We start from the raw sequence: 12,082 nt of genomic DNA, 5'->3' as shown, positions 1-12,082 counted from the left end.
TATAACAATGGTACTCATCGCTTGTGTGAAAATTAAGTAAAATACAAAACACTTGTAAAAATGCTCGATGCGTTGTGAGCGTTAGCAGTTGTTCTCTTTAGAGCAGTATCCCCAGTAGCAGCAGTAATAGTAATAAAATGCTGCCTCTATTAAAAAAAATAAATAAATAAAGAGAAATGAAGTTTTGAGTTGGGTTAGGCAGTCACTTCCACCCAGTTTTGTCTCCCTCCCTCCCCCACCTCCGCCTCCCATGGAACCGCACAACCACTCAAGCTTAGCTGAGTTCGTACTCCTTGGTTTCCCCAAAGTGGGCCACATCAGGGGCTGGCTTTTTGTCTTTCTGCTGTTGGCATACCTGTTCACTGTCTGTGGCAACATGCTCATCTTCTTAGTTGTACGACTGGATGCAGCCCTACACACACCCATGTACCACTTTGTCAGTATACTCTCCTTCCTGGAGCTGTGGTATACAGCCACCACCATCCCCAAGATGCTGGCCAATCTTCTCAGCGAGAAGAAGACCATTTCTTTTGCAGGATGCCTCCTTCAGACCTACTTCTTCCACTCCCTAGGGGCCTCTGAATGCTACCTTCTTACAGCCATGGCCTATGACCGATACCTGGCCATCTGCCGGCCCCTCCACTACCCCGCAGTTATGACCCCAACACTCTGTGGCAAGATGACTGCTGCCTGTTGGACTTGTGGCTTCCTGTGTCCCATTTCTGAAGTCATCCTGGTCTCCCAGCTCCCCTTCTGTGGCTATAATGAAATCCAACACATCTTCTGCGACTTTCCACCTCTGCTGAGCCTGGCCTGCAAGGACACATCCACTAATGTCCTCGTTGACTTTGCCATCAATGCCTTCATCATTCTTATCACCTTCCTCTTTATTATGGTTTCCTATGGAAGAATCATTGGTGCTGTACTGAAGATAAAAACAGCAGCGGGGAGAAAGAAGGCCTTCTCCACCTGTGCCTCACATCTCATTGTGGTTCTCATCTTTTTTGGCAGCATCATCTTCATGTACGTGCGCCTAAAGAAGAGCTACTCTCTGATACTTGACCGGACACTTGCTGTAGTCTACTCCGTACTGACACCGCTGGTCAACCCAATTATCTACAGTCTTCGTAACAAGGAACTCATTAAGGCCATCAAGAGGACCATCTCCCGGAAAGTGGGGAGAGCTAGTCCTCCTCACCACTGACTCTCTACCAAGGTCCTTCTTCCACCTCAATGTTGGCCTCAGAAAAGTTCCATGCATCTTTGTCCTGACCTTGAATAATCTTCCCATTATCACACCTCTATGGATCTCATCTCCTCTTGCCTTCTCAAAGACATAATTTACGTTTTTCTTTAATTTCCTACATCTTTATGGTTTTCCATTTTGTACTTGATCCGTGCTTTCAGCATTTAAGAATACTTTAGAATCTCCCTTCTTAATAAGCACACATATCTCCTTGGCATACATTCTCAGGCAGCTAGAAGTGCATTTCGCTCGGCTCTCATTTCCAATTAAACTTCTCAATGTGATTAATGACACAATCTACCTCCTCTTCTTCACTTTCTACCCACTTTACATCCCGTTGCAATCTGGCTTTGGCTCAACCGTCCAAACAATACTTTGCCAAGATCATTAATGACCTCCACGCTGAATCCATTAGACCCTGCTTATCTTTCCTCTTTCTTGAACTCTTGATACACGTGACCAGTTCTTACGTCTTAAAAAAGTTTGTCTCTTGGCTTCAATTGCATCATTATCTTTTCATTTTCTCCTTATTCCTCGAATCCATCTTTCTATCTTTTTTTGTCCTGTCTTACTAGATGCTTGAGTTACTCTTACAGCTTTAAATTTCCTACCTAGGCCAGAACTCTTTGAGTTCTTCAAATACATTAAGATTTGTATGACTCCAAGAACTTTGCACTGTTTCCCCCCAACACTTCATTCGGTTCACTTCTCATTGTGTGAGTGTTTGTTCAAATGTCACATTCAAGTGACATTATCTTCGAGAGGGTAATATATGTGATCACCTAATGTATGTTACCTAATATATGTTACTCATTTTTTTCTCTTTTAAATTATGTTTGTTTCCTTCCAAATATGTATCACAACTTATATGTATATATATAGATAGATAGATACTATGTATACTATTTATCAGTATAGATATAATTTGTTGTTCTTTCCTACAAGTCTATAAACTGCATTTGGTCTGAAATTATGTCAGTTTTGTTACTTGCTGTATGTCCAGAATCTAACAAGTGTCTAAACTCGCTGAGTATCAATAAAAATGTCAAGAATGAAAAATATAATGAATCTGACTCACTCCTCTCACTTACACATTCTGGTCCCTACTCTAATCACTACTGGAACCCACTCTTTTTTTACAGTGCCTTGATCCACTCCGGTTGAACATGCCCCTGTCTCCTGTACAACCAGCTTCAGCTTGTCCTACCTCTGCCCTTTAAATCTCTGGGTAATACTGACAACCCTTGTTAATCACTAACTATGTGCTACTCTCAGTTATCTTTTCTGGATCTCTATTTCTTTATTCACAAACTGCGGTGGGCAGGTAAACTATCTTTAGGTGATGTTCACTGCTAACATTATATGGTTCTAAGACCCCATTTAGCCCTTGACTTTCTTTTACATCAAAAGATGTCTTTTGGGGTCTTGAATTCCAAGACTAGCCATTTGTCACAAAATGAGTTTTTTTCTGAGTCACAAGTTTCCCAGACTCTTTTTAGATGAAGATTTTTATCTTAAAATTAAGATTAAGAATTTTATCTTAAAATACACTTATTAAATTTTCTAAGTATCAAGCAATTACTTCAAACATAAGACTTTTCTTAGCCATGCAGATTCATTGAAACTTGAAACTATTTTTCTTGTGTACAGCATATGGATATGAAGTTATAAAAGTTCCATATTTATGTGTGTATGTACTTATATATGTATATATATATACACACAATATGCAAACATATAAACATAAATAAACATACAACTTCTGCAGAACAAACAGGGAAGAAATCATGATCCTCCTTTATGGATGAGACTGCTTCACTATTTCTTTACCTATATTTTAATTTCTCTCCTTTGCTATTTCTGCATCCATTTTTCTCTCTATATTATTGTATGTTACAACTATTATTTCTCCATATAGTCCTTAGACATATACGGAGAGCAGAAAGCTTTCACACTATCCCTTTCTATTCTCTACTCTGAGACAGACAACATACTCCTCCTCTACCCTCCCTCTCCTCCATGCTTACTTTAAATGTAGCAGGATGGGAATTTCCATGGAAAACAGAGAGCAAAGCCTTCAGAAATTATAGAAGGGAGCACTCACCTGTCTTTTGGCTTGTTTCCTAGTTTGTTTTACACCCCCTATCTGATTTGTTTTATTCTACTTCACTCTAAGTAAATTATGCACTTTGTGCAGCTACTGTGTTTGGAACCATAACCTTTTATTATACAGAACATACAATTTAGCAAAGAAATGAAAAAGTACAAGCTAGAGGGTGACTCTGGATCTTAAAAGGTATTGAAATATCTATACAGAACACTCAGTAATGTGCAACTCAGCGAACTTTCACAGATTAAATCTTTATGTAAGGAGCATTCAGAACAGGACAGTGGAAACATCTCCCAAATTTTCCCCACGCTCCCTTACATCCAACACAACTCCTCTCCTGCCCCATGTATGACCAGCTACCCAACATCTAACACTGTAGGTGGATTTTACGTGTTTTGGTATTTTATATAAATTCATTCATACAGTTTACACTCTTGTTTCTGCTTTCTTTCACTCAACATTATGTTTATGAGCTTTACCCCATGTCATTTCATTGTCGTTCTTTTCCTCTTATGGCTGTTGTAGAATATACGACAATTTGATGTTATTTATTTACCTTCCACCATTTCTTGAGCTCTTCATTTCTTTGTGTAGCTTGGAATTTCTATCTAGTATTATTTCCTTCTGCCTGAAGAGTTTTCTTCAACATTTTTTGTAATGCATGTCTACTGACAATAATTTCTCACTCTTTTCCTGAAATTGTCTTTATTTCACCTCTTTAAAAATGTTTATTTTTTTTATTGTGACATAACTTGCATGCCATACAGTTCACCTATTAAACTGTGCAATTCAATGACTTTTAGTATTTGTGCAACTATCATCACAATCTACTTTTAGAATATTTGCATCACCCTATCCTTCCCCAATCCCTTACCCCTAGCATTTGTCTATTCTGGCCATTGCATAATGGAATCATACAATATGTGGGTTTTTTTCAACTAGTTTCTGTCACTTAGCATGAGTTCAAAGTTCATTCATACATGGGGCACCTGGGTGGCTCAGTTGGTTAAGCGACTGCCTTCGGCTCAGGTCATGATCCTGGAGTCCCTGGATCGAGTCCCGCATCGGGCTCCCTGCTCGGCAGGGAGTCTGCTTCTCCCTCTGACTCTCCTCCCTCTCATGCTCTCTGTCTCTCATTCTCTCTCTCTCAAATAAATAAATAAAATCTTGAAAAAAAAAGTTCATTCATACTGTAACATATATTTTAATCCAACCACATCAATACTTGTGTTAAGTGTTCACATTTAATGCTAAATAATGTTCCATTTTTGGATATACCATATTCTATTTATCCATCCATTATCTGATGGACATTTAGGTCATTTCCACTTTTTGACTATTGTGAACAGTGCTTCCATGTATGAGTTCTTCCATTCTCCTGGGTAGATATACGTAGGAGTGGAGTTGCTGGGTCATCTGGTGATGATATGTTTAAACTTTTGAGAAACTGTTAAACTGATTTCCAAAGTGACCGCACCATTTTACATCCTCATGAGCAGTACCGCAGTCCTGTTTTTGGACCCTTCCCTCCACTGGTTACTGTCTGTCTTTTGATCATGCTCACATCAGTGATTGTGAGGAGTCATATGAGGCAAGTAGTATCCCGTCCATATGAGATCCAGGAAATGAAACACCCTGTTGGGCAGCCAATGTCACATAAATGGCTGCGAGAACAACTGAGATTCAAATCCAAAATCCTGAGACAGGGTTCTTTTCAAGGCAAGGTAACAGGAGAGTAAAGGGGCAGCTCGTGTGTGAAAAAGAAGATAAAACCGCTGTAGGTAGGAGCAACAGGTGGGATCAGGAATTTGTATTAACAGTGCTGTGTCCCTGGCCTGTCTCTGTCCTCACTCAGGGTCCAGGAGGCCAGTCACATTTTAGAAAGATCTTATTATCATTGGAAGGTATATGCTTTCTCTCTCACAGGTCCCACAACAGAGGAACCCATTTGAAACTTGGGCTTCCACCCCAATTACTGTATTGTGTGGAAAAAAAAAATCATCGCCCTGAGAGATGTTTTATCTCAACCTGGGCAGGTAGTTACTATTACTGAAGTGAACTCCCAGGTGACAAAGGACCACTGGCTGATGAACTTCCTGTGTCTCGGTGCCCTCCCTGAGAGAGCACTTTGGCAACCCCAGGAGGACTGCTCTAAAGGTCCAGGGGCTTCTGCCTCTGTGAGGACCTAATAAGGATACAGGCCATGGGAGAGGAGACTCTAATGGTGTGACTGACTCCCACAGGGCCCCATCAAAGTGCTGCACTCCCTTCCAGCCCCAGGAGTGCCCGCTGTGACTGTAAATGAGGGGAAAGAAGTGAGCAGGAAGCTCCAGACTCTGAGGGGTGATTGGACTCCCCAGCATAAGCCCCGCAGAGCCCTCCCTACCATTGAGCTCTGGGTAAGACATTGTCACTCAGGCACTTTTACTCTCATGTTCTTTTCTGGTTGGAGCACTGAGAAGAAACTGAGCATTCAGAAATAGGGAGAGGTTTAGAATAATTAGGGTCCACAGGCATATCATTCAGAACACAAAAAATATTTAAAATAAAACACAAAGATATTCTGCTTTCCTAATGCTATCATACAGTCTGGGCACAGAATGAGCAAATTGGCCATGTTTTAACTAGTGTGATCCTGAGCAAGCCATCTCCCCCATCTGGGTCCTGGTTTTCTCTTTTACACAATGAAAACATGGAACGAGATGATCTAAAATTGCATCCCCTCTTAACCCAGCTCTTTGGCTCTGTTCCTAAATAATTAGGCACTATGGATAATGCAATGGTGGGAAAAAGATTGGCTCTAAAAGTGTTTTGGAGTAAAGGGAATATAATATGGTTGCAAAGGACCCAAGTAAGATAAATGCTACATTTATACATGTGTTAGGTTTTAAAAGAGCCCTGATTCCAATATTAGGAGACCAATGAGAGGAGATGAGTAGTTGATGAGTTAAGGATCTGGACTACTCATCCTGATCATCATCAATTTTTTCATTTTTCACCACAACTGTGAGACATCAGACATTGTGCCAAGCAGTCTAGGAGGTGGGGCATAAAGTGAGATTTTAATTTCAAAAACCTCACAGAGAGTTGCTTTGGAATGATAAGACGTATGAAAGGAAAATATTGCAGCACAGGACAGGGTATAGTTGGAAGCAAAGTGAGGAAGGACTGCTGGGAATTGAGATGTGGGAAAGATTGCTGTTTGCCACGGACGGTCAAGGAAAGAAAGTGGGGGACTTGAGTGCCCAAATTGTTAGATGTCTGTGGATGGACTTAGGAGCAAGTATGTTCTCAGGAGGGTACGCTGCAAACAGAAGGGTCAAGACTAAACACAGGGACCCGTTTGGCAAACAGTGAAATGTCTATGATGATGGTGAAAACAGTGTTTATAGCATGAATCTGGACCAGAACAACAGGGATTTTCCACAGAGCAGAACTAAGGATAGTGGGTGAAACTCAGATGTCAGGTCAATGGAGGGACTCAGTTTATCACTGAAGCATGTTAACAACAGAGAGAATTGTCTTATGGGTCAAGAAGCTTCAGCCTCCCCTTTGTTTTTTGTTGTCTTTTTTTTTGGTGGTGGTTTGAAAAGATCTTTTATTTTTATGAATTGATGGGAATATCTGTTACATTTAAAATATTTTTAATGGTCCAATGAAACCCAAGATTATGGCAGTACAAAGAGAATTGATATTTCCTAAAATTTCTTCCAACATGGACTCAATGTCTCTTGGTGTTGGAAACTGAATTACAATAGTAATTAGAAATAGGAAAAGAAAATGAAATAAAAAAAATGTAAAGGGAAAACCATCAGTAATTTTTTTTTTCTATACCGAGTGGGGTGTGAAGGAAAGAAGGGAGTGGTCAGAATCCCGAGAATTATGACCTGGGGAATTGAGAGGATTTGCAGAACCGGTTTCAGAGGGGAAATAATGCTTGGCTTGACCATGCTGACTTTGTGTGACATTGATGTCCCAGGATCCAGGAACCGAAGAACAGCAGGACATCGGTGAGCAGAGAAGCAATGTGCGGGGTCCCCTTATCTGCGGGGGACACGTTCCAAGACCCCCAGGGAAGCCTGAAACCACAGATAGCACTAAACCTTACATATACTATGTTTTTTCCTATACATACATACCGATGATAAAGTTTGATTTGTAAATTAGGGTTAAATTTTTAATTATAAACTAGTAGAAGTTAAGTTTTATAGAAGTATAAAATAAATATAAATATACTGTAAGAAAAATTAGGTGAATGTAGTTTTTTTCTCTCTCTCAAAATATCTTACTGTAGGGCACCCACCCTTCTCGTGATGATGTGAGATGATAAAATGCCTACATGATGAGATGAAGGAGGTGGGTGATGTAGGCATCATAATGCACTGTGAGGCTACTCCTGACCTTCAGATGATCCATCAGAAAGAGGGTCATCTGCTTCCAGACTGCAGTTGACCACAGGGGGATAAGAGGGACTACTCTATAGCTTGAGACTAAGTCTTTGGAGTCATGTGGAAGCCCTACCCTCCGAAGAAGGAAAGGGCAAGACATTGCCTTCCAATATTCAACCGTGAGACCGGCCCCACATTCATCTGGAAGTTTAGTCAAGGTCACTGGAAAACTCATCTGTGAGTGCAGTCGGGAGGCCAGAGATGGAGCAGCAGCTCCAGGAATGGTGCTTTATATTTATACCTGGAGGGGAAGGAATGTAAAACATCCACAATAAATATGATCTGAGTTGGATAGAAATGTTGAGATAATCTTTTCTAGGAGGCACATCTGCACCTCAGATTTGAAGAAGGTAGAAGGCAGAATTGGACAATGGACAGATATGGATTTGGAGTGAAGAAAACTAAGGCAGAGGGGAAATAACTAATATTAAGATGTTTATTAAGGTCTTGCTGGAGCAAGATCACTCATAAGGATCCCGCCCAGAAATAGCCCTCCCGCATCTTAGTAGAGAAACATCCTATCTTCGGAATGAGAAAGCTTTTGGTAGAAGACGGGGGCATGTTGTCTAGGTTTTGAAGATAGTGCAGCCAGGAACCAGCAGAGTAAATAAAATTGGGTTTGACTGTGATGAGAGGACTGGAGGACAGAAAGAGGAGACTGGATGCCTTTGTAACACTTTGCCTTTACCCAAGTGTGCCCTTGTGCCTAGAATACCTTTCTTTCCTTTTTTCCACCTGGCAAATTCTGACACTTTATTTCAAATAAGAATGATGTCTTCTGTGAGGTGGTCCTGACCTCCACGTCCAGCCCACGGCTCATCCCCAGCTCCCCTGGCTCCTGCATATGCAAAGAGCGGTTATCCTACCCAATTTGCTTATTCACTTAACAAATATTTATTGAATCATTATCATGTTCCAGACACAGCTGTGGGCCCTTGAGAGTCGTCGGTGGATGAACGGAACAGAAAAACTCCCTGCGCTCTGGGGCTCACATTCTCGAAGAGGACAGAAACAACAAATCATTGTGACAACAAACAAGGACATTTGTGATATGCTAGGACGTGGTAAGTCCTGTGCAAAGGATTAACTGTGGACGACGGAAGGGCGGTGCTGGGACAGGACAGGGGTGTGTGTATGTTGGGGGGCAGCACTCAGGCAGGGCTGCCAGGCAGGGCGGATCTGCACAAAGGCTCCGAATGAACAGAGAAGCGACCCAGGTGGAAATTTGGCAGGAAACAGCTGCGACAGAGACGATAAAGTGTCAAGTCACTGAAGAGGTTTGAGCAGGGAATTAACTTAACATCAAAAGGACAGTGTGGCTGCTGTGTTGAGAGAGGTGACAGATGGACAGACAGGGAGGATCTGGTAGGAGGCGATTACAGTGATGGAACTGAGAGATGTCATGGCTTGAACCCAGTGAAAATAGATCCTGGATTTGAGAGAAAGACAGAAACAAGGATCACGGTGAGGATTTGGGCCCGTGAGTTGCAAGACCATGACTACCTAGTTTGGAGAGGGAAGGCCGGGGTGGGGGCGCCCGCAGGAGTGAGGTTTGAGATGGCTGTTAGTCGTCCTGAGGGAGGTGGGACAGGCAGCTGTGTCTGGAGTAGGAGAGACAGTGTTGGCTGGGAACTGATTTGGAAAGTCTTCAACATATATGGTGCTTTCAGCCATGACACTGGATAGCATTGACAAAGGAGTGAGTTTACAAAACAAAGAAAAAGGAAGAATCAACACTGAGCTCTGTGAATTAGAAAGGTAGGGCAGAGAGAAAGAACTAGCAGGGGCAGCTGAGGAGTGACCACTCAAGGGGGAAGAATCTGAAGGATGACACCCTGAGAACCAAGGAGGAGAGTATGTCAAGGAGAGGGACACAGACCTCGGTCAAGGCCGGCTGACAGTCGGGCAAGCCAAGGAACGGGAACTGGCAGACCTTACATAACTGGTGTGAGTGAGGAGGGGCGATCTGATGGACTGGCAGGTGGTGAAGGTCTGATTGGAATGGTTTAAGAGAAAACTGACTCTGCGGGAGTGTTGCTGCGGAAACAGGGGAGGAAAAAGACCAGTGGCTGTGGGATAAGTGAGTCAAGAGAAGGAATTTGGGGGGCTTGTTTTTTAATTGTTGACTAAGTGAGAATAGGAGCATGTTTGTACGATGAGGGAATGTTCCAATACACAGCAGGTTAGCAATTAGTTGCTTCTCTATTTTCTCTATTAGAATATTCGTTTCCTAACTTCAGGTCCCCTATGTTACTCATCTGTTTAGCTCCTGTTCTAAGAATAATGCTTCCAATACAAAAAATGTTCAATAAAGTTTTGTTACATTGACCTCACAATACAATTTAAATATTTACCATCTGTGAAGCAATAAATCCAAAAAGGGCACTTGAGGTCGGTGGAGGCAGACAGTAGAAGGGAGGAAGTGGCCACAGTTTGCAATAGAAATGCAAGAGATAGATTTGCCTCCTCATTTTCTATGACTCTCAGATTTACTCAGCCCCCCTTCACCTTGACTAAGATTCATGCCAGTATCCAGAAGACTGACACTCTGACCTCCATGCTCCTGGAGGATGCTGCTAGACCTGAGTCTCCATTAGGACACAGGAGGGAGCCCAGGGTGAAAGGGTGGATTCTTTGGTATCCAGAAAGTTGAAGAAGAAAATAAGTTGAAATTACAAATAAAAATGGGCAATTGAAATGATGTAATCTTGGTCCACTACACTACCAATATTTCATCCCTATAAAGGATAATTTATACCTAAGACAAGGAATATAGATAAATAATAAGATAAGCCTTAGATGAAAAATACTAAAGTTTCTAAAGCCTATATAGTTTCATTAAGCAAGATAATTGGGTTACAGGATGGATTATGGGGGCCACAAAATGGGCTGCGAGACCAGAGGACTTAAAGTCTGGTGACAAGAGAGGACACCTGAAGGAGGCTTCTGGCGGGGATCCAGACTCTGGCCTCTGAAAGCATTTGCTGGGAGGACTTTACTCTGGAGGTGGCAGAGGGTTCTTGCTCACTTCTGTGGCTCATTCTTCCTCGTCCTTCCATGCCTCACATCTAGGGACATGAGTGGTGAACCATGGACCGCGGGAACTGGAGCCAGGTGACAGAGTTCATCATCTTGGGCTTTCCCCATCTTCAGGGGGTCCAGGCTTACCTCTTCATCTTGTTACTTCTCATCTATCTCACCACCGTCCTGGGAAACCTGCTGATATTCCTGGTGGTGTGCCTGGACTCCCGGCTCCACACCCCCATGTACCACTTTGTCAGCGCCCTCTCCCTATTGGAGCTCGGCTACACCGCTGCCACCATCCCCAAGATGTTGTCGAACCTGCTCAGCGAGGAGAAGACCATCTCTTTCTCCGGATGCCTCCTGCAAATCTATTTCTTTCACTCCCTTGGGGCTACTGAGTGCTATCTCCTCACAGCTATGGCTTATGACAGGTACTTAGCCATCTGCCGGCCCCTCCACTATCCCACCCTCATGACCTCAGCACTCTGTGCCAAGATTGCTGTTGGCTGTTGGTTGGGAGGCCTGGCTGGGCCAGTGGCTGAAATTTCCTTAGTGTCCGGTCTCCCTTTCTGTGGCCCCAATCGCATTCAGCACATCTTTTGTGATTTCCCTCCTGTTCTGAGCTTGGCTTGTACTGACACATCTATCAATGTCCTGGTGGACTTTGTTATCAACTCCTGCAAGATCCTGGCCACCTTCCTGTTGGTCCTCAGCTCCTATGTCCAGATCATCCGCACCGTGCTCAGGATCCCTTCAACTGCGGGCAAGAGGAAGGCCTTCACCTGTGCCTCTCACCTGACCGTGGTTCTCATCTTCTATGGGAGCATTCTCTTCATGTATGTGCGGCTGAAGCAGAGCTACTCGCTGGACTGTGACCATGCCCTGGCTGTGATCTACTCGGTGCTCACGCCCTTCCTGAACCCCTTCATCTACAGCTTTCGCAACAGGGATATTAAGGAGGCCATGAAGAGGCAGTTAACGAGGTCAGGGATACTGGGATGAAGGTGGGGAGGGCAGGCCAAGTGGGAGGCTGACGTATCGTGACCCTGGGGGTTGTCAGTCAGTACAGATGAGAAATCAAGCATCGAGTGCTTTCCTGCGCGGGACACAGAGCTGGGCCGAGAGCTGCCTGGCTCTCAGCACCAACACAAACACCATACTGTGCTGGAGCCATCCCCAGCTAGCAGCCAGATGGGAATATGGTACAGTGCGGGGGTTTGCAAATCCCAGGCATTTGTAGAGCACACATGGGAC

The 12,082-nt window shown here is 43.2% G+C and overlaps 2 protein-coding genes across 2 annotated transcripts; both read left to right on the top strand.

Moving 5' to 3' along the window:
• Positions 1-250: 250 nt before the first annotated feature.
• LOC123845287 (olfactory receptor 6N2) lies at positions 251-1,204 on the top strand. The gene has a single exon (XM_045876061.1). It carries the CDS (start codon positions 251-253, stop codon positions 1,202-1,204), a length of 954 nt encoding a protein of 317 aa, XP_045732017.1.
• A 9,682-nt stretch (positions 1,205-10,886) lies between these two features.
• On the top strand, positions 10,887-11,830 carry LOC123845286 (olfactory receptor 6N1). Its single transcript, XM_045876060.1, has one exon. It carries the CDS (start codon positions 10,895-10,897, stop codon positions 11,828-11,830), a length of 936 nt encoding a protein of 311 aa, XP_045732016.1. The 5' UTR covers positions 10,887-10,894.
• Positions 11,831-12,082: the final 252 nt, after the last annotated feature.

This window comes from Mirounga angustirostris, unplaced genomic scaffold (assembly GCF_029215605.1).
Source record: "Mirounga angustirostris isolate CCGP_5_RB_7025 unplaced genomic scaffold, mMirAng1.0.hap1 SCAF_6, whole genome shotgun sequence".
Classification (NCBI taxonomy): Eukaryota; Metazoa; Chordata; class Mammalia; order Carnivora; family Phocidae; genus Mirounga; species Mirounga angustirostris.
The sequence above is the reverse complement of the archived record's forward strand: the minus strand, read 5'-3'. Positions and strand labels throughout refer to the sequence as shown.